Source organism: Aspergillus stella-maris (genome assembly GCF_047715825.1).
Source record: "Aspergillus stella-maris strain CBS 113639 unplaced genomic scaffold BDV14scaffold_6, whole genome shotgun sequence".
Lineage (NCBI taxonomy): Eukaryota > Fungi > Ascomycota > Eurotiomycetes > Eurotiales > Aspergillaceae > Aspergillus > Aspergillus stella-maris.
Genome location: NW_027396800.1, coordinates 251,651 through 271,906, shown reverse-complemented (window position 1 = coordinate 271,906; position 20,256 = coordinate 251,651). Strand labels below are relative to the sequence as shown.

At 51.2% G+C, this 20,256-nt stretch overlaps 7 protein-coding genes across 7 annotated transcripts; 3 read left to right on the top strand and 4 right to left on the bottom strand.

Moving 5' to 3' along the window:
* Positions 1 to 10: 10 nt before the first annotated feature.
* Positions 11 to 4,651, bottom strand: BDV14DRAFT_117196 (putative VPS9 domain protein). Its single transcript, XM_073765807.1, has 3 exons — positions 4,311 to 4,651; positions 3,994 to 4,240; positions 11 to 3,938 (listed from the first exon to the last, which is right to left on the bottom strand). Exons 1-3 carry the CDS (start codon positions 4,386 to 4,388, stop codon positions 361 to 363), a joined length of 3,903 nt encoding a protein of 1,300 aa, XP_073632026.1. The 5' UTR covers positions 4,389 to 4,651; the 3' UTR covers positions 11 to 360.
* An 88-nt stretch (positions 4,652 to 4,739) lies between these two features.
* On the bottom strand, positions 4,740 to 5,872 carry BDV14DRAFT_166223 (mitochondrial 37S ribosomal protein uS11m). Its single transcript, XM_073767450.1, has one exon. The coding sequence runs from the start codon at positions 5,681 to 5,683 to the stop codon at positions 5,003 to 5,005; it is 681 nt and encodes a 226-aa protein (XP_073632025.1). The 5' UTR covers positions 5,684 to 5,872; the 3' UTR covers positions 4,740 to 5,002.
* Positions 5,873 to 5,963: 91 nt separating this feature from the next.
* tim44 (protein translocase subunit TIM44) lies at positions 5,964 to 7,729 on the top strand. Its single transcript, XM_073765806.1, has 2 exons — positions 5,964 to 6,943; positions 7,003 to 7,729. The coding sequence occupies exons 1-2, from the start codon at positions 6,090 to 6,092 to the stop codon at positions 7,676 to 7,678; spliced, it is 1,530 nt and encodes a 509-aa protein (XP_073632024.1). The 5' UTR covers positions 5,964 to 6,089; the 3' UTR covers positions 7,679 to 7,729.
* A 568-nt stretch (positions 7,730 to 8,297) lies between these two features.
* Positions 8,298 to 9,704, bottom strand: BDV14DRAFT_117164 (putative Hsc70 cochaperone (SGT)). The gene is made up of 3 exons (XM_073765805.1): positions 9,607 to 9,704; positions 8,538 to 9,526; positions 8,298 to 8,477 (listed from the first exon to the last, which is right to left on the bottom strand). The coding sequence occupies exons 1-3, from the start codon at positions 9,607 to 9,609 to the stop codon at positions 8,429 to 8,431; spliced, it is 1,041 nt and encodes a 346-aa protein (XP_073632023.1). The 5' UTR covers positions 9,610 to 9,704; the 3' UTR covers positions 8,298 to 8,428.
* Positions 9,705 to 9,829: 125 nt separating this feature from the next.
* Positions 9,830 to 13,598, top strand: BDV14DRAFT_166221 (RIC1 family protein). Its single transcript, XM_073767449.1, has 6 exons — positions 9,830 to 10,268; positions 10,319 to 11,713; positions 11,763 to 12,030; positions 12,080 to 12,555; positions 12,605 to 13,492; positions 13,561 to 13,598. The coding sequence occupies exons 1-5, from the start codon at positions 9,984 to 9,986 to the stop codon at positions 13,361 to 13,363; spliced, it is 3,183 nt and encodes a 1,060-aa protein (XP_073632022.1). The 5' UTR covers positions 9,830 to 9,983; the 3' UTR covers positions 13,364 to 13,492; positions 13,561 to 13,598.
* Positions 13,575 to 16,137, bottom strand: BDV14DRAFT_187440 (P-loop containing nucleoside triphosphate hydrolase protein; the record flags this gene model as incomplete). Its single annotated transcript, XM_073770952.1, has 5 exons — positions 13,575 to 13,965; positions 14,065 to 14,205; positions 14,594 to 15,138; positions 15,344 to 15,901; positions 16,063 to 16,137. 5 exons carry the CDS (start codon positions 16,135 to 16,137, stop codon positions 13,575 to 13,577), a joined length of 1,710 nt encoding a protein of 569 aa, XP_073632021.1.
* Positions 16,138 to 18,783: 2,646 nt separating this feature from the next.
* Positions 18,784 to 20,028, top strand: BDV14DRAFT_196375 (uncharacterized protein; the record flags this gene model as incomplete). The annotated part of the gene is made up of 1 exon (XM_073772432.1): positions 18,784 to 20,028. The coding sequence occupies one exon, from the start codon at positions 18,784 to 18,786 to the stop codon at positions 20,026 to 20,028; it is 1,245 nt and encodes a 414-aa protein (XP_073632020.1).
* Between the last annotated feature and the right edge of the window lie 228 nt (positions 20,029 to 20,256).

Sequence of the window (20,256 nt, the reverse complement as noted above, 5' to 3'; positions counted from 1 at the left end):
AACAATATACGTTTGATGAAAATTATCCATAACATGGTGATGTTCTACTCTGCATCTCCAAACTCAAAGGCTGGATGTTACAGAGCTCCAGCAGTCAATGACGAGAACAGTTGAGCATGCCTTCATCTCATATTCATTAATATAGTAGTACTCATAAGACCGTAGATGAAACAAGCGTACACCCACCGCAAAGACTGAAAACGACAAGAGAGAAGAGGAAGGAAGAAGGAAAAAACAAAAAAGGGGGGAAATATGTCTACAAGGCTAACATCTATCTACAACCATAACACAGCGGTCAATCCCGAGTCGTTCTCCATACCTAGGCAGCGCCGAATCAGGTAAACCAAGCCAACGTGGACATCAACCGGACCTAAACCCCGACAAATCACCAACAGCCCTAACACTATTCAAGCACCTCTCAAGCCTCTTCCTCCGCTCACGCTCACGCACAAGCGTCCCCCTCACAAAATCCCTAATTGCTTCTCGGCCCACTTGCTCCCGCCAGCTTGTCCACCCTGCAAGTTCACCGACGACAACGTCCTTACTCCAGCCTATTTCTCTTGACAGGCGAGCGATCTCTGCTTCAGAAGTGGAAACTTTATATTCTAGATCCCTGACAGATCGGGCGCGGGACTCTTCCAGCCCGGGGAAAGAGAGGTTGAATTTCCGGGGGAGGGACGAAGATGTTAGACTTGAGCGGGAGCGCGCAAGGTTCCGCGTTGCGGTTCGCAGGGACGAGATCTTGGACAGGGGGCGCGAGAGGGAGGAGAGGATCGAGGATGTTGTTGTGTCGATTGAGGAGAGGGTTTGGAGCAAGGCGAGGAGGGGCGAGGAGTCAGAGTGGTTTGTTGATAGGCATAGAGCGTAGCGGGTGAATGCTTCAATGTGCGAGATCGGTAGGGCGTTCGTTGGGTGTTTCAATGTTGAGAGGGAACTCGCAGCTAGTGTTACGGCGTCTGCGATATCCGAGGTAGCGTTTCGAAGGGCATGTCCGCGCCGCAAGAGGGTGCGGGTTGATGTATGCGTGGCGCGAACCATGTCTTGGGCGTGGGAGATGAATGTTTCGGCTTCGCGGATGCCCTCTGGTGTTATGGGGTCGTGGTCTTCGATTATGGATTCCGCGAGGGACTGCGCTTTGCGGTGGGAGCGGTCGGCCATCATTTGGGGTTGAAGTTCTGGAACGAGAATAAATTCCCAGAGGAGTTCGTGGGTTGCGAAGGTTGGGTGGGAGAGAAGGATTTTGAGGAATTTGTCGAGGCGTTCTTGCATGTTGTGCAGAACTGCGCGGGATGGTTTGGAGTGGATCTGGAACGGGTTGCGAAAGTCGGAGAGGGAGGGGATGTAGGAGGCTGGGTGTTCGAGGGAGAGACATTCGGCCAGGTTTTCGAAGTCTGCAAATGTGCGGCGGCAGGTTGTTACGGTGTACATCTTAGTGTTTGCGGGTATCTCTTGGTCATCTGTTGGAGGGGATGGTGCGCCTGATTTGAGCACAAATCGAACAGTTGCGTCTTCAACGAAAAAAGAGCGAACCACTGTTGTTACACGCCCGGAGGTCTCGTCATGGGATGAAGGTGGGTTGGAAAGGAGGATCAGGTCGTCGATGCGGTTGCGGACTTCATCGTCCTTGGCCAGCTCAATGGCAGTCAACCCTCGAGCTTCCTTGACATGAATGTCCACCCTGGGGTCTGAGAAGAGTATTCGAACTTGGTCGACACGACCGTATTTGCTGGCCATCATCAGAGGTGTGAACCTCTTGTCATTTGTAGCATTCGGGTCACAGTCGCTTTCCCTCAGTATCCGGATGGTGATTTCCGGGTCGCTGACAATGTGCAACAACGTATTGCCCTTGGCGTCAATATGGTCGTCGAGGTGCAGAGGTTTACCATCTCCTTGAGACTCCTGGGCTGCCGTGAGCGCGTCGTTCACCATGTCTTTGTAATTAGGATGATCGTAAGACCTGCACAGGGCAAACAGTGGAGTTTGTCCATGCTTGTCCCGTTGACGCCACGGGAGGTGCCCCTTGAGCCTTTGCATAACCGGGGGCGTGCTGAACAGGTAGTGCGCGACTGTACGCCCTCGGTCATCGGACCTGCGCAAATAAGAAGTAATGGCATCTTGATCGGCTCCACCCGTGAGGTAGTTAAGTAGGATGTTGACAATCTCTGTCTGAGCTAGCTGAACGGCCGCACTGAGTAAGGTGGTCCCTTCAGTGTTCGTGTCTTCGAGGACGTCAGTCACCGAGTAGAATTCATCCAAGCTAAGAAGATACTTCAGAGCTTCAGTGCGATAGCTCTCAACCGCCATCATCAAGATGGAATCGCCACGAGGATCCTGCGTCTTGACCAGTGTCTCAATCGAGCTATCACCTTCAATCGCGGTGTTGACTGAGTTCAAAGTGGTGGTGCGTGATAGGAACGAAATGCCAGAGGACTCGGAGAGGCTGCGAACATCCATTGACACGCGCTTAATGACGGGCTTGGTTTCGGGAGGACTCTCCCATGTTTGGAAGGGAAAGACATGGGAAAGCGGAGGAGCCCCGTTTGGAGTTGCTGTATCCTCTTGATCTTCGTCTGCTAGCCCTTCAAAGAGCGGGGGAGTTCGCAAAGCCAGCCTGTTTGGCCGCGCTTCATCCAATGGTCGGCCGTGGGGCTCAGGATTGTCAAAGGCAGTGTCGTCTATCGAGTCGTGATCGCCATCTGGTTCTAAGATAGCTTTCATATCTGCTACTCGTCCGGCTTTGGTGGCATTCCATAATCGCTTGTTTCGGATACTCGATCTTCGAAGTCCCGCAGGGTCAGCCATGAGGTATGTGAGGACTGCTTCAAAGGTACTCAAAGCATAGCCCATCTCCCCGCTGTCAACATCGTCGACATAGATGAAATGTTGCATATATAACAGCCTAGCTTGCAAGTTCTTAACCTGAGACCGGATCACCACGATAAGCAGCAAAGATACCAGGATATCCGCATTGATTGTCACAGGAGCAGACTGCTTCTCGTCGCTTTTGTTGTACTCGCCAGGATATGATAGAACCTTAACGGTCTCCAGAAGTGTATTCAACATATCATGAGGACACTTGGCGTCCAGCAACTTGCGAAACTCATCAACCGCCTTACCCAGTCGAAGTAAAAGTTCACGCTTGCCCTCTCGGCCACCTTCCACCGCAAGGCCAACCTGGATCACGTCAACATACTCCATTTGGCGTATTCTGGAATCCAGTTCTGCATCTTCTGGCCCGCGGAAGCTGCATAACCGAGGGAATAACAACGACTCGTGAACCTGCTCCGCAACATAACGTTCAATAAAACGCTCAACTACTGGCCCAGTCAGGTCCGTGGTAGCGCCGAGAAGAGACAGCTGCTGCTGGTCAACCAGCCGGAAGAGGTCAATAGCAGCAGTCACAGCTGTCTCGAGGCTGCGACGCATCAGATCCTCGTCGTCTTCGAAGTACTCTTCAGAGTTAAAGGGGAGACCTCTGCTACGGCGGGACGATGAGCTCCTGATGGAGCCAGTCTCGTCGAAAAGGGACCCCTCTCGCAATCGGAAGTTCTCCCCATCTTCGGATACGGGCGACCGCGATGGTGGCGGCGGTAGAGGTTTTCCAAGCTCTTTTCCAAATTCCCTGAACAGCCTCTCTAGCCCTGGCTGCATCTGCCTCGCGATCATAGGAAAATGGGCCAGCAACTCTCCAAAAGTTCTTATTTCCTTCTTCGGAGGGGAAATTGTGCCGCTAGATGTCTCCGCAGCCTTTGCATTGGTCTGCAGCGTGTCGGCTCTGGGGGCTATTCCGGGAACTATGGCTGGGGTGATTTTCGCGGGCTCGAAGGATCCGATCAACGGTTTAGAGATGTAGTATATAAGCCATGGCTGCGAGTCGCTAGTTGGCGCATAGTATAGAGCATCAGATAGAAGCTGTGCTTGGCTCAATGACTTGAACCCTGTGTCCGTTGTTCAGCACATTGGCCTGCGAGTAGGCATAGAAGGTGTTCTCACCTTTGTTACTAAAGATGGAGTTGTCTCTTAGAATCACAGTCCTTCCATTGGCAGTAGTGACTTGTTTGGCCTTCCCTCGACCATCGCGGACGCTTGGGTCATCTTTTCCTCCTACTCCGCTGGAGCTCGGTATACGTAGGGTATGGCTGCCTAGGAATTCTTCTGAAACGACGAGATCGGAGTAGAACAAGGATGATTCGCGATCGCGGGACCCAATCAAGGATTCACTGACGGGGACGATTAGGACCTGGGATAGATACCAATCAGTCAAGCCCTCTCAGAGTGTCTGGCGGCGGGAAAAGAGGGGGGCCTCGTACATGATTCTCAATTGGGACGCACTGCCCCGGGACAGTGCTCCGAAAGAAGGCCCGAAGGAAGGGGTTTAAGGGGTGCATCCAAGCGGTCCTTATCCTGGACGACGGCCCAATGAATATATCTAGCGCTCATCAAGCCGCCTCAGTCGGATTGCGAAGTGTAATGTTGGATGCCGGAGGATCGACGTAGGGAGGCAGCTCAGGCGCATTCGCCCGCAAGTAGTCCGAACACTTAACAAACGCGGCGGGCGCAGGGGGCCGGTAGTTATGATTTGCAATGTTGAGCAATGGTAAATCAAGAACTCGAATGCTAGGACAAGCTAGGGTCACAGATGAACAGAAACCAGGAACACGAGGTGTTTCAGTCAACAGCTTTCGCGAGTCGGGGACCTGGAAGCTCTACGCGCTATACCCAATGAGGAAATCTATGGTCTGGATTCTTTTGCTTGCTAAAGACTAGCACTGAAGGTTTATATAGCAAGAATGTGTTATATTGTACATGTACATACTAAATTACAGAGTCTGCCCCCTTTCGCTTGCCTGAGAGCAGAAGCGTACATGGCTTCCCTAGGCGCAAAGGGCCAGCTGTCGATCCCTTTCATTCCGATAAACACCTGATATCATCAAGACGGAAGCGTTGTCACCCAGTGGACATAATGTGCGCAAAAATAACGACAAAATAGCAAGAGATCTCTTCACAGTCTGCGGACTCTCGGACTCCTTGTTCCTCCAAACTTGATTCTGGTCGAATCTGACACCCCGGACACCAGTCCTCGGATGTTCTTTCCCTCGTTGCCCATCAGGGCTTTTGTGAAGGCTTGACGCCCTTGATGGAACCCACGGAATATGATCTCGACTTTCTTGATATTCAGTAAGAGTCCTTTTTCCTGAATCTGGCCGAAGAAATGCGCCGACAGGTTGAACGCTGGGTCGTAACCTCCGCGACGAGCTTTGCGGAAGCCCAAGACGCCAGTGCCATATGATATCAAAGGGCTGCCGTTCGGTCGTGTGAGAGTCAATACCGTGTTGTGTTTGTGCGAAAGGACGTGGATATGGTATGGAGGGGAGTTGTCGTAGGGACGGTTGAGCACATCTGCTTCAAGAGCAAAAGCCATCTTCGAGAATGCATTGTTTGCCGAGCTCCTAGCAAGATCCGAGGCCTTAACTGGGGGCGACGGTAATGGGTCGTTCGCAGCCTCGTTTCGGGATGTGTCAACGATATCCGCGTTTGAGTCGCCTTGGGGTTGCGATTCACTGAATGTCTTGGGCGTGGAAGAGAAAGCTCTCGTCTGGCATAATGGTGACACTCTGGGCTGGGCTTGACGTCCAACCGATGGAAGGGCGCGTGCCAAAGCGCGCGCAAACCTGTTGTTCATCTTCGACGAGACCGTTCGGGAGTAGGTGTCGGTAGGGGAGAGGGCTGATCTGTCAGTGGCTCCTCGTTAGACTCAAAGCCCGGTGGTTGTCGACGTGGTTGCGAGAATAGCTTGAAGCCGACAATATCAGCAGGACAATAACCACACCAATTGGACCTGCCTTAGATCAACAATAGACGTAGCGGCGATGGTTCGGGAAAGATGAAGGCGGCGGAAGGAGGCCGAATTTTCGAGTCTTGGCATTTACAGCTCGAACTTTTTCCCTTCATCGCTGCCGTTGCCGACATCGCCTTCTCTTTCGCCTCACCTCTTACTCTCCATCCTCCGCATCTTCCCTCACCCCCCGGGCTTTCTTCACGTTTACATTTGATCTCGCTGCTTCGGTTATTGCTTTAATTCACATAGCATGATAGCGGCTACGAGGATGTCGGCCACCGTGCGGCTGGCCGCTTTGCGGTCTCAAACGTCGGCTTTGAGAACGACAGGTGTTGCTTTACAATCGTCTTTGGTCCAGTCTCCCATCAATGCGACACCAAGCCTGATAGATAGCGCCAACTCTCCCGTTTCTCGACTTCTTTCCCCCTACGCATCCCTTCACCTGACGAGATCCTTCCATGTCGGCACACCTCGGTTGCAGCAGAAACAGGAACAACAAAGCGAGAAGAAGTCCGAGGAGCCAAAGGAGGAGAAGAGTGAGGAAAACAAAGAGGAGGGCAAGTCAGAAGAGAAGAAGGAGGATGCACCTCCCCCTCCTCCTCATGGCGACAAGTCTCCGTGGCAAGTTTTCCGGGATACTCTTCAGACAGAATTCAAAGCTTCCAAGGAGTGGAACGAGTCAACAAAGGCCCTCGCGTCTTCTGCGCATCAATTTACGGAGAATGAGAATGTTAAGCGTGCTCGCGCTGCCTACGAAGCTGCCCAGAAGGGAGCTAGTTCGCGAACCACCAATGCGCTTAAGGGAACGGGTCGGGCTATCGGAAAAAGTGCCTCATGGACGTGGAATACCTCTGTCGTCAAGGGACTCCGGAAGGGTGTCAATGCGACTGGTTCTGGTCTCGAGAAAGCCACGCGTCCTGTGCGAGAGACCGAGGCTTATAAGACAGCTGTTGGAGGCGTGAAGAACGCTATAGATGATGGCAGTAGCTCTCGCTACGGTGGTTGGATTGAGAAGGAGGAGCGCAGAAAACAGAGGCAACTACGCGAGGAGCAAGAGGCTAAGTCTGGGCGCCGGCAGTCTGGACCCATGGTCGAAGATCCGAAGTATGCATTCCCATCCAGTTCAATTTTGACTAGTATCTAACTTATGACTTTTTAAACAGTGCGGGTACCAACGTGACGCTCCACAAAGACTCGGCCTGGAAGGAATCGTGGCGCGATTTTAAAGACACAAACCCTATGATGCAGAAGCTCTTTACGATGAAGGAAACATATAATGAGTCGGAGAACCCTCTGATTAGCACTGCGCGCAGCATTACAGACGTCTTCACCAACTTCTTCGCTGAGAACGAGACCGCTCAGGTAGTAAAGAAGTTTCGCGAAATGGACCCCAACTTCCAGATGGAATCCTTCCTGCGAGAGATGCGTGAATACATGCTTCCCGAAGTTCTCGACGCCTACGTCAAGGGTGATGTTGAAACTCTCAAGCTTTGGCTTTCGGACGCACAGTTCCATGTCTACGCCGCCCTCACGCAACAGATTACCACAGCCGGTTTGAAGTCGGACGGCCGTATCCTTGACATCCGTGGCGTCGACGTTGTGAAGGCCCGCATGCTCGACCCTGGTGACATCCCCATCTTCGTGGTCATGTGCCGTACACAGGAAGTCCACGTCTACCGCAACGTTAAGACCGGTGAGCTTGCCGCCGGTATGGAAGACAAGGTCCAGCTTGTCAACTACGTTATGGGTCTTACGAGAATCCCGGAGGATGTGAACAACCCTGACACAAAGGGTTGGAGAGTGCTCGAGCTGTCCAAGGCCGCTCGGGATTACATCTAAACAAACTCTTCGCAATCTTTTTCTCTTCGCACACATCACTTCACCACTTCAACTCACTCATATTCCTGTCCTGGCGATTAATGATGACATATTATTACCACCTACCTACCTTTTATTACCGGGCCGTTTCTACTCTTCTCGACTTGTCTGATATATCCGACTGTACAATATTGACTATTCTGAAATAGAGGCCAGGTGGGCTGGCGCTTCATGCTATGATTTATAGTAACTATTACTATGGATGTTTTTTTTTTTTTCTCGCCTTTACGCGCATGTACTTGTATTCTGTATTTGCCGGAGTTTGAATGGGCCGGCGGCATTCAGCTGATGCCTGCTCATGGCACACCTCGAAATTCATGATCATTTTGGCTTCGTTGGCGCATATCCTGATTCTTTTGGTTGACCTTTTATCACATCACCACCCTCCACTCTATCCATCTTTGCATCAGGGCTCAGGTCCAGCGTTTTGTTGTTGTTTTGCTTTATAATTATGTGTTACTATCTAGTCAATCACGCATACAATCGAAAACGCATCAAATGAACTCCGAGATTCCTTTTCATAACGGCTTGTAAAGACAGATAGAAGATTAAATCTATATGTTTCTCAACATCCTAAGTATACGTCGAGAGACAGATCGGACGTATGTACCGAGAGGCAATTGCACAAAAGGATATATCATTTCGAGGTTCAAGATCGACGAGTCATTATCGTAAACACTGCTGGTGCGATGAGCGTATATCCTAACCTATCTATTGAGAGCCACCGCGGCCGGCACCACCACCCATGAAATTCCGGGCCCTGTGTTCGTATTAGTTTTCTACCTCGGAAGGCAACGAAGTCGTGACGTTAGGCACTTACATGTTGGCGATGTTAGGGTCGCTCATCAAGGCAGACATGTCTGGCATGCCACCGCCCTGGCCGAAGTTCTCGGCCATTTGTCGCAGTTGAGGGTTGCTCATCAGGTTGTTAAGAGCATCGGGGTTGCTCATGAGGTTCTGGGCCATGCTAGCGAACATGGGGTTGTTCATGATGGAGCCGAGGTCGGGCATGCCGCCGCCACCACCGCCGCCACCACCGCCGAGCATGCTGGCCAGGGAGGAAAGGTCGGGCATGCCACCGCCACCACCGCGGGAAGCACCAGGGGCGTCGTCGACGGAGTCAGCCGGGGGCTCAGGGCCGCGGCTAGCCTCTTCAATCTTCTTCTTGCAAGTCTCGAGGCCACGCTTCATAGCCTCACTGCCACCGTTGCCCTCAGCCTCGATACCGCTCTCGTAGGCAGCCTTTGCGCCGTGGTAGTCGGCAAGGTCGAAGCGGGCAAGACCCAGTCGGCTCCAAGCCTTGGAATACTTGGGGTCAGCAGCGGTAGCAAGCTCGGCATCCTCGGCGGCCTTCTCGGGCTGTCCGGAGGCAGAGTAGGCAGCAGCGCGGTTGGAGAGGTAGATGGGATTGGCGGGAGCGATGGTGAGGGCTTTCGTGTAGAGGTCGATGGCAATGCTGTACTCCTTACGAGCCATAGCGGCGTTACCCTCGGACTTCAACTTGTCGGACTCTGGAGTGGGAGTGCCAGCCTTGGGCTTCGACTCGGCCTCGGTGCTGGAGGAACCGGCAGATGGGGACTTGTTGCGGAGCTTCTCGTAGACGCTGTAGATGCTGGCGAGGTTCTGTCCGCCAACGGCCTCCTTCATCGCGGCCTCGTTGGTGGGGTCAACCTTGAATGTGTCGGCAATGCATGACTGGGCGATCTCAATGGACTCGGCGTCGTCTGCGGTGAGCGTACCATCTTTCACGCTGGTGTTGAGGAAATCGATGATAGCGAGCGCCAGGCGCTTCTTTGACTCTGTGGGGGCCTAGCAATCCGAAAAGGCTGGAGATTAGTTTTGAGTGACTGATAATGGAGTAAGTAAGGTTCATCGAAAGAATAGCATACCATTGCAACGTGTATATACGAGGTCTGTCAACACTCGAATTTGTCTGGATAGCTGGCAAGAAGCAGTGGGGGACGCACGCTCGATGCGGGGACATTTTTGGCGCGGCGAATCTCGAGTCTTCTATTTTGCACTGTTTGCATGTTGACCCCACGTGATAGCTCGGAGTGACCCCCCCAGCTCGGGCGGTGAGCGCGGAGATAGGAGCTCCATCTACTTACTTCTCCAGACGACATCATCGGAGAGCTCCTGGTGAACATGGTATTCTGCTCTGGGGCTGCAAATGCCGTTGGTCTGGCAGTATAACATCCCTGGATTCAATGAAGATGATCAAACCTGACATTGCGCTTCTCCCTAACTGTTCGACTTCTCTCGAGCCATGTACTGGCCAAACGGGGTTCCGAGGGTCTATGCGATCAATGGCCCTGGAATCCCCGCCCCGCCGCCATCGAACGATGTAGAGGACGTGCTTCATGAGGACGATTTTTCAGAACAAGCAGAGCAGAGTGCTCCGCTCAACCAAAGCAATGGCTCGGAATCGCATGCTCAGGAAAGACCGTCATCGCAATGGGCGGACGAAGCAATAAGGGGTCTCTGCGTGTCGCGCACTGGCCATATGTTTGCGACAATGGGCGAGTCTTCAATAGCTGTCTGGCAAACCAGGGTACGTTGAAACTGAAATTTCTTATAGCATGGGGAAACTGACTGGTCAAGCCCACTGCTATTGTCGCGGCCTTTTCGCGATCGTCAACGTCGCTAGACACCTACGGTCCCAATATTGCTCTTATGATGAGACCTGACGCGACGATCCTTGTTGTTCAAACCCTCAACGGATACCTTCTTACCTATACCATCGCAGCGGATGCGAATTCTCGCGTCTACCAGCAGCAGTACGATCAGAGCGGCGCCACTCGCCGTCAGCAACTAGCCCGCATCTCGGCCGATGAAGATTCGAGCAGCATCCACGATGCTAGCATCCGGTTTCGAATGGCTATCAAAATAGAGTCTGGGATTGTAAAGGCTCTAGCGTTGGATAACGAGCTTGTGGTAGCGACTGTCAAGCCTGCTGCTGTCCAATGTATACGGTGGACGCCTGACGAGAACGGTACTCAAACGACGTCGGAGCTTTTAAGCCGGGTCTTGGATGTGCCCAAGCGGGTATCTATTGCTGATATGGTGTATGACCGTGCAATCAACCTCATGGTGTGGGTGACCAATGAGGGTCATGCATACGCCGTTCAACGTGTCTCCGAGACATCAGAGGAGCCTGAGCTCCACAAGAAGCTGTTCAATGGCCATTGTTTCCATACCCCAAAGAACGATGAAGATAAGGCAGTCAAGGTTACAGTAAATGCTCGATTCTCGCTGCTCACTGTCAGCTGTGCCAACGGTGATGTTCTCGTCTACACTGCAAAAGACTACTTGGGAAACGTTCCCTTGTCGCACAGACTACAACCACCCGCGTCACCCAGTACGACTGGTGCTTTGACATTCATGTGCTACTCGCCTGACGGATACTGTCTCTTCGCGGGTTATGAGCATGGTTGGACAACTTGGAGTGTATTTGGCAAGCCAGGAGGGAACAGTTTCTTAATTGATCGATCCCTTGCCGAATCGAATGGAGAAAACTGGTTGACCGGCACGTCACATGGTTGCTGGATTGGCGGAGGGTCTGACATTATACTCACGGGTCAGAATGACCGGCGCCTGTGGATTCTCGAATTAGCCCGCAGTGCACTAACCGGTTGTTATTCCTCCGCTAACCTCGCTCGAGGCCTGTTGCAAACTGGAACAGAGGTGATTATGTACCGCGGACATGATCTACCTGATCTGATTACAATCTCTGGCAAAGACTCCTTATGGCATCATGCACAGTACCCGCCCGCTTACCTCCACTCCCAATGGCCTATCCGCTCAAGTTCGGTGTCACAGGACGGCAGATATGTTGCTATAGCGGGCAAACGAGGTCTGGCACACTATAGCGTGAACAGTGGTCGATGGAAAGTGTTCGAAGACTCAAAGATTGAGAACTCCTTTGTTGTTCGTGGAGGCATGTGCTGGTATGGTCATATCCTCATCGCAGCGATTGATCGTGAGGGTTCATACGAGGTATGTTACACGGGAATATACAGGGTAATATACGCTAATTTGGGAATAGCTATGCTTGTTCTCACGCGAGCTCCCCTTGAATAACAATAACATTCTTCACATAGAGTATCTTCCATCGCCTGTGGTTTTCATCGGACCTTCGGGCGAGGATTCGTTGCTCGTTTACACCTACGAAAACATTCTTTACCACTATATAATCACCTCGACGCAATCGCATATTACACTCGTCCCAGTGGGTCAGATTGCTTTCAACGGGATTGTACGAGCACCGACTCGTGTCCGTTCCATCAGCTGGGTTTTGCCTGAAGAACAACTGCGTAAGTGAAGTCTTATGAGTGAGGAAGGGAGACGCTGACTCTTCGAAAGGCAACGGAGATCCGTCTCAAGATGTCAAGGTGGCGTCCGTGCTCTTGCTCGTTGACGGAAACTTGGTCCTCCTTCAGCCATCCATGTCGGATACTGGGGACTTGAAATATGACATGCGCGTAGTATCCCACGATGTCGAATATTACATCCTAATGCGGGATCAGCTCTCCTTTAACTTTGCGCCACCATACGAGGAGTCACTTCCGCCTAGCCCGGCAGCGGAGCTGGCCCTCAACCATTACCACAGTAATTTCTCTTTGCGGGATTCGCTATGGACATTTTCTGGAAAAGATCTCACTACGTGGGGTGACGTCCAGGAAGTTTTACAGCGGGAAGATGTACCGAAATCGGTCGAAGTTCCTCTTGACTTTTATCCTTTGTCAGTCCTGTTGAACAAAGGTATCGTACTGGGAGTGGAGCCGGAAGCGATACAACGGCGCGATGTCACATTTGTGGTGCTGAAATACGCCATCCGAGTAAGTTTTCGATTGCATGTGAGTCTGATGCATACTAACAGGGTGGCAGACGCATCTCTTCCTCCCTTACTTCTTACAGCACAGTCTGGAGCAGGGCGATATTCCTGCAGCCAACTCGCTATGTCAGCATTTCTCCCATCTCTCCTACTTCCCGCACGCACTTGAAATCCTCCTACACCACGTCCTTGACGAAGAAGACGAGAAGGCCGCTCAAGACAGCAAACTCGATGATCAAGCTCCCAAACATGATCCTCTCCTCCCCACCGTTATCTCTTTCCTCCAAGCGTCCCTCCCACCAAGCGTATACCTAGATATTGTCGTTCAGTGCACGCGCAAAACCGAGCTCCGGTCATGGCGAACCCTCTTCGCCTACCTCCCCGCACCGAAAGACCTCTTCGAACAAGCACTTAAGCTGAATTCTCTCAAAACCGCCGTGGGCTACCTCCTTGTCCTACAAGCCTTCGAGGACGAAGCAGAGGGACATGATGCCCCGGTCGAAGATTACGTCGTCAGGCTGATGATCTTAGCCTCTCAAAAGAGCGACTGGGAGCTCTGTGCGCAGCTCGCTCGGTTCCTCGTTGCTCTTGACGGATCTGGCGAGATGCTCCGCCGTGCTGTGTCGCGTGCTGGCCTGCGACATGGTGCCGCAGGTGTCAAGGGCGCCGGTGCGAACCTCATGGGTCTCGGACTGAATCTTCGCACGCCATCATGGTCTTCGCAGTCCGTGGCACGGTCCATGTCGCCTAATGGGAGTCCCGGGCGATTGAGCGATATATCTTCCAACAACACCGGCAGCACAAACAACTAGCGGGCTACAATAGATAGTCTCCATTACTTTTTATCATATGTACATAGGCACACATAGCCAATAAAATCATGCAGCTCGTTCACTTATACGCTACATCCGTAACTGTAAATAAGTAGGTAGGTAGACATAACCCCCCAACCCCGACCCCAACCGCCCAAACACCATAACCACCATCCCCCCATGCCTCATGATACATCATGACAGAACCTACCTAGTCCAATGTCATCTTCCAAAGCCCATCCCCCAAATAATGCCCATCATCAATAACAACGCCCTTCCCCTTAGCCTTAACCTCCTCAGTCCCGGCTTTAAGTGTACCAACCATACAAACCTCCTCCTTCCCCTCCGCCTTCACAGCCACGACCGTTCCAGCCTCCAACTTCTCACTTGCATCTGGTAATCGGCCACCCGGACTCGTGAGGCCCGGCGCCATTAGCGTTGCGCCGGAAAGAACGAACCGGATTGCGCCACGGTCGATTTGGATTGAGGGGAGCATGGAGGGGAACTGGTGCAGGATCTTTAGGTGTGGGATTGGGGGGCCGTCGAGGGGTTGGTAGAAGAGGGGGGTGCTGTCTATTGTGTAGAGGGTTACGCGGTCCGGACTATTTTCCATATACTATCAGCATTGCTCCCATCATTGTAGATTTTGAGTGTATTGTTCAGGTTGAGGAGGGGTAACTTGGCAGAGGCGGGGCACGCACAGCTTCACAGCATCAAGCTGCGCCTTCTTCGGCAGTATCTCGTCAATGTATGGCTCGCATAGCGGGTGCGCGTCGATGAGCTTCTGGCGCAGTGCGCGCTGCACAGACGACTTGACTTTTGAGCGGTTGCTTGGTGGGATGCTGTGGTTTTGCTGTTAGCTTTGGTCCTTTTGATCCCTAGAGAAACAATGCCGATTTCTGGGCCTCAAGCACTCTGTAAGAGTTTGGCATTGCCAATAAAGGAGATACATACTCTTTCTTGAACATTGTGCTTAGTGTTTGGGTGTTTGGTTGTTTGGAGCTTTGTTGCGGCGTGAAGCTGGATCGCGGGGAATACTGCGGGTCACGTGCTGAATTTTCTATGACATATTTGCTCAGGGACGAAAGTTCTTGAGTTTTTTGAGGTTTGAGAAATGATGCATGTTCGGGTACGAGTACTTTGTTTGAAAGCTACGAGATCAAGAAAAGAACGTTCATGAAATATGTGGTGTGATATTGAGAGTAGATTTTGGTATTTTGATCTTAAGACCGAGCAGCACCAGCCTTGATGAGGAGGATATCTCCATCCTCAACAATGTAATCCTTACCCTTGGTCATGATCTTACCAGCGGCCTTGACCTGGGCTTCGTCACCAACCTCCTTGAGCACATTGTAGTTGTACACAATAGCCTGGATGAAAGTCTTCTCAAAGTCACCGTGGATAACACCAGCGGCGGCGGGAGCCTTGGTGTTCTTACGGATGGTCCATTGACGGACCTCGTCAGCTCCGGTAGTGAAAAAGCTGGCCAAGTTGAGGACCTGACGCATCTGGACGATGGCCTTGGGCAGACCAGAGCGGGTTCCGAGCTTCTTGCACTCCTCCTCGGCCTCAGCCTCGGTTTCAAACTGGGTCAAACGCTCCTCGAAGGAAGCGGAGATGGGAAGGATAGAGTCTCCAGGGGAGTTGGTCTTGATCCACTCCATGAGCTTGGGAATGTATTTGTTCTTCTGGCGGATGTAGTCCTTTTCACTCAAGTTGACAAGGTACACAACGGGCTTCGCCGTGAGAAGGAAGAGAGGGTTGATGACTTCGACCTGCAAGTTCATTAGTCTCGGAAGAGATGAAACGTGCAATGAAGTCATAAAGCGGCAATGAATGTAATCAGATAGGGTTTGTTCTCATGCGCCTCACGTTGGAATTAAAAATTGAGGCATTCGACGAGCTGGGTTATATCGAGCAAAGCTCTTATTCATCATACAAAGTGCTGGGAGGGAGTAAAGAAAAAAGAAATAAACGTACCTCCTTGGGGGACCAGTCACCGTGACGGATGTTCTTGCCCTCCTTCAAGAAGTCAAGGACCTTGGCAGTAGTAGCCTCCTCTTCCTTGAGCTTCTTCATCTCCAGAGACTGTCCACCACGTCTCGTCTGCTTGCTGAGGGCCTCAAGAGCCTTCTCAACGAACTCGATATCCTTGATCCGCAGCTCTTCGCTGATGATGATCAAGTCACGGACGGGGTCGACGTCACCCTCGACGTGAATAATCTCAGCATCGTCGAAGCAACGGACGACCTGGAAGATGGCATCGACGGCACGAATGTGAGACAAAAAAGCGTTACCGAGACCGGCACCAGTCGAGGCACCGCGAGTCAGACCGGCAATATCGTAGATGGTCAAGTTGGCGGGAACCTTGGACTTGGGCTTGTAATGCTCGCAGAGCCAGTCGAATCGCTCATCAGGAACGATGACCTTGGCCTCCTCAGGGTCAATGGTGGCATATGGGAAGTTGGCAGGGTTACCAAGGCCCGACTTGGTGATAGCCTGGAAGAGTGTCGACTTGCCGACGTTGGCAAGACCAACCTGTCATGATGTTAGGACATCTTGAGTTACAAGTTGCGACGAGATTGTTGTAGGAAAGAAAAAAATGTTTGGGGGGAGGAGCAGGTTATATAGGGGAGAGAAAGGAGGAGGCTGGGGGCAGAAGAAAAAATTGATAGCTGGTGGGGTCGTTGCTCACATACGATACCACTCTTCAGGTTGTTTCCGGGACGGCCCAGGAGGACCTTTTCTTGGACTTGGGCCTTCTTAGGGGGCATCTTGGATTTTTTCTTCTTGCTGGAGGCGAAGCGGCGGAAGTCGAGCGAGAGGAAGGGAGAAGAGACAGAAGCAAAGGCAGTGGTGACGAGTGGAGGGGCAGAAGAGGAGCAGCTCAGGGCCAGGAAACGTGATACCAGCGCAGGACCAGCTGCCGACCGGGTTGGGGAGAGAATGACGGAAGACGTCGTGACGGCGGCCCACAATGCAGTGGGCTGAAACGCTGGAAAAATAAAAAGAGTATGGTAAAAATACAGGATATATTAAAGAGAGTATCTTTAACGACTCAGAAACTCCAATTGAACAGTTTGAACCCAATGCAATCGCGTTTTCGAAGCTCTCGAAAATTATCTGGTGTTTTTTACATGTATTGCTAGTCACGGCAGTACTCGACCGCCCACATGATTACCGCTGACTAATGCACGTGGCTTTCTTCTGTCTTGGCGCTCGCGTGGTCTTTGTCTGTTGACAACCAGAGAGGTGGAGAATCGATATTCTGCCTTATTCAGCACCTTGCTTGACCTGCCCCTACATTCAACATCCCTAGCAACAAAAGCAGGGATGGTATCCCTGTTTATGAAGGGATGAAGCTCTCAGATAGATATAAAAACCTCTATACAGACTGTAGCTAGAAGAAGAAGACCTTCAATCGGTTCATCCATTTTGATATTGATCACATGACCTTGATTCGACGCTAGTAGCCACCCTCGTAGCTCATAGTTATGAGCAGAAACTTCTCCTGTTCATCTCCAACATATTTGTTCATAGTTGTTGCTTCAAACATGTATTTAGCTGGCTTTAGCGAGTTCTGTTTAGGTAGCACGTCCGGATGCCCCATGGGAGGCCGCGGATCACGTGGTCCACGTGAGCCGCCGAGTGACGTTAAATATGAGCGTCAGAGATGGCTATGTCCTTCCGGGAACACGAACTCTGCCTCAGCCTTATCGAATCAAAAATCTTGAAACCTTGGTTGACCTCAAGCAGGTTGATCTAGCAGCGGTCAGCTCGTATTCAGTGTCGTTTGGTGTCACGTGGTTGTGGTCTGTGGCTGCTTGGGATCGGGCTGAGGTTTTGTGGATGAGGATCATATGAGAGTCACGGTCATCAAATCTACGCCACTCTCAGGCTGGTTATAATGAAGCTATTGCGATGTGAGTCTATTGTCCATCAAAGGCTAAGGTAGGTGGCAAATGTCGCAGCCTCGTGCGTCCTCGGCTGCTAAAATATAGATCTGACAATGGACATCCTCTGTTAACCTATTGATAACACGTGCAATCCCACACAGTTTTACAGCAGCTCTTAACTTCTCAGATCAAGAGAAGGGCCCCCTCATTGGGTTCCTGGGTAACATGCAATGACTCTTGTGAATTTGAAGTGGTGGATGAATGATCACATAGTGTACCTAGATATAGAACCAAATACTGATATCAACCCTGTCAATATAACGCAATCTTCATTCTGTTTACTACCGCGTCCTATTTACGCGTCTTGATAGCCGTCTATCTTGAAATCTATCAATGACCTCAAAAGCTTAGCTGCAATCATTATGTCCCACGAGGCACCTGCACAAGGTGCAATCAACACCAACGCCCAAGCCCAACCCGACGCCCAACATCAACCTTTGCCAAACGCAAGACCACTCTTCCCGCGCCCCCCTAGATCATTATGCGGCCACTTCACGTTCAACGGCCATGAACTGCTCTACGACAACTTCCCGCGTGTAGATTATGAAGAGCTAGAATACCCCAAGCGATAAGAGGCCTTGACTTACGGCGCTGTTGGCGCTGTACGGGTATGGCTTTAAGGATGAGGATTCTCTTACGGAGATCAGGGGGTTTTTGGGGGTTGGGCTCAGCGAGGGGTCAAAGAAGGTGAGTCAATATTTATATGTAAATCTCAATTAATTCGGGAGATCTGACCATTAAGTACAGTTTGAAGCCCCTTTACCGCATATGCGAGAATGGGAAGAGAACTTGATAAGGGTTTACCGTCAACAATTGAATGCATACTGGCAGACTGTTATGCAGGACAATCCAACACCGACAGACGATGCTATGTTTCTTGAGAACACCTCGTTCCTTGAGAAGTACTTCTTGACCGACGGTCAACCAGACAGGTCAAAAACGCCAGAAGCTCTCATTTTGAAATAACAAGCAAGGCGCACGCGAAAAGGATAGCTATCTTGATAGTAAATATCCCCGGTCTCGCGATACATATCGCGAATTATATCTCCATTCTGAGATGGAAGGAGTCCGTCTCAGCGCGAAAGGAGGCTGCATTCGCGCGATTGACGCCACTCTCACAGCACTGGGGGGTTGACCTACCCAGTGAAGAAGCGAAGTTCAGTACAACCTGTTTTATGAGGAAGTACTTCCTCAATTATGGAACACCGGATCGAGAGAAGACAAAAGTGCTGCTTAAACTTGTCTATTTCGACATGAGGAACCGCTTGTGAGGGCCGTCAGACACGTTCCTGGTCTATACTGTAGACCAGTCGACCTCCACATAATTGTCAGATGGGATCATGAGAGGGTAAATTGTCAAGTCAAGATATTGAATACGAACTTGCTAGCTCAGAATCCGAAGGGAACCTCAGCTCTGGACTCGAAGATGACCGTTCCCATACCTGCAAAGAGCACACCACCTTCATGAAATCACACAAGCCATTCCTTACAGACGGCGCCCCGGATACATCAAAGTGCACCACGCCTTTGATCCTCGAATTCCACTCTTCATATGGAGACAGACCCGCTGAGGCTGCTAAGCATATCCCGGATCTTACAGTCAGAGTCACAGCGTACCTGAAAATCATCGGCTGGGAAAATACACTTACCTCCATAATAAAAACCGCATTCGCGCGCCTCAAACCTCTATCCCGAACATGGGGCTTCGATTTACCAACGGCCGAAGCAGAAATCGACACCGACCTCTTTGTCAGAAAGTACTTTACGCGAAGGGACATTTCTAGCATTGCAGACCAACGGAAAACTAAGAAGCCTGTCCGAGTTGCATGTCGGCCTGGTCTCGAGATTAAGCTTGCGGCTGCTGTGAGCAAGATCACCGGGCTCCAGATCCAATATGTCTTCCCTTATAATGTTTCTGGGCTGGGGCGAACAGGAATTACAGACGGTTACATTGACGACGCAGGAAAATGTACGGGAAGCACAAGGTTCTGGGACAGCCCTGAACCTGAAGAAGAGGACTTCGTCGACGGAGATAATGCCGCAACACAACTAACCCTCCCCTCCCTCTCGGGAAGCTTCACAGCGCATTGCGAAGATCTATACGACCACACCGAGCGCACAAGCAATAAATTCTACCTGCAGATCTTACCACCCTCTTCCCCAAACGCGCCCGGGACACTAGCAGCATTCACACTAGGTCTTATTAAAGGAACTATGCTCCTTGAACTATCCGAAGAAGATCTCGACATCTTCGAGAAAGAGAATACGCCCAATGAAGTGAATAAGAGGAGGGAGTATCATGAGGATTTACTTGGGTTGAAGCGGAAGAGGATTGAGGATGTCCTCATCACAAATACCAACACCAGCAACACAAACACCAGCAGCAATCTCGGTACAGTAGCAGGAACTCATACCCATCCTCATCCCAGCCGCATCTACTTCCGCTGGGCAGGCCTAAATATGCGCGACGGCTCACTCGAAGGCTCTATCAGCGATTTGCGGAACCAGGGGTATCTTGATTTCGATAAGGATTTGAATGCTGCTGTGGGGGGGTGGATTGTGTCGAGTTTTGTTGACGAGGGTCAGGCGCTTGAGATCGAGATTGAGAAGGTTGATGGGACGTCAGGGCCGGGTGAGAGGGAAGGGAGGGCTACGTCGTGGGGAGCATTTCGGGAGAGGAGTGATGCGAGTAAGAGGCGGAGGGCTTAGTTAGTTGGCTTATTAGGTAAAATGAGGAGAGCTACCTACTTAGGACTTGGTTATACCTAGGATGGGGAGCTAGACGAGATGATATGGGTTGGCGGAATCATCTTGGGTGTGTAATGACGAAAATGGATGGTAATACTGATAGTGTACATGCTTGTAACAATCCCCAAATCCCATTAGAAAGTGGAAGAGAAATAGAACTGAAATAACAGAAATCGAGAAAGTATTCTA

What these genes read in the sequence shown, in the direction of transcription:
- BDV14DRAFT_117196 (XM_073765807.1), bottom strand. Translation starts at nt 4,388, where the DNA reads ATGCACCCCTTAAACCCCTTCCTTCGGGCCTTCTTTCGGAGCACTGTC. An exon ending in GCGTCCCAATTGAGAATCAT is followed by an intron (nt 4,241 to 4,310) that starts GTACGAGGCCCC and finishes TATCTATCCCAG; the next exon opens with GTCCTAATCGTCCCCGTCAG. An exon ending in CTCCATCTTTAGTAACAAAG is followed by an intron (nt 3,939 to 3,993) that starts GTGAGAACACCT and finishes CAACGGACACAG; the next exon opens with GGTTCAAGTCATTGAGCCAA.
- BDV14DRAFT_166221 (XM_073767449.1), top strand. Translation starts at nt 9,984, where the DNA reads ATGTACTGGCCAAACGGGGTTCCGAGGGTCTATGCGATCAATGGCCCT. An exon ending in TAGCTGTCTGGCAAACCAGG is followed by an intron (nt 10,269 to 10,318) that starts GTACGTTGAAAC and finishes TGACTGGTCAAG; the next exon opens with CCCACTGCTATTGTCGCGGC. An exon ending in TGCTGAAATACGCCATCCGA is followed by an intron (nt 12,556 to 12,604) that starts GTAAGTTTTCGA and finishes ACAGGGTGGCAG; the next exon opens with ACGCATCTCTTCCTCCCTTA.
- tim44 (XM_073765806.1), top strand. Translation starts at nt 6,090, where the DNA reads ATGATAGCGGCTACGAGGATGTCGGCCACCGTGCGGCTGGCCGCTTTG. An exon ending in CCCATGGTCGAAGATCCGAA is followed by an intron (nt 6,944 to 7,002) that starts GTATGCATTCCC and finishes CTTTTTAAACAG; the next exon opens with TGCGGGTACCAACGTGACGC.
- BDV14DRAFT_166223 (XM_073767450.1), bottom strand. Translation starts at nt 5,683, where the DNA reads ATGAACAACAGGTTTGCGCGCGCTTTGGCACGCGCCCTTCCATCGGTT.
- BDV14DRAFT_117164 (XM_073765805.1), bottom strand. An exon ending in GACCCTAACATCGCCAACAT is followed by an intron (nt 8,478 to 8,537) that starts GTAAGTGCCTAA and finishes ATACGAACACAG; the next exon opens with GGCCCGGAATTTCATGGGTG.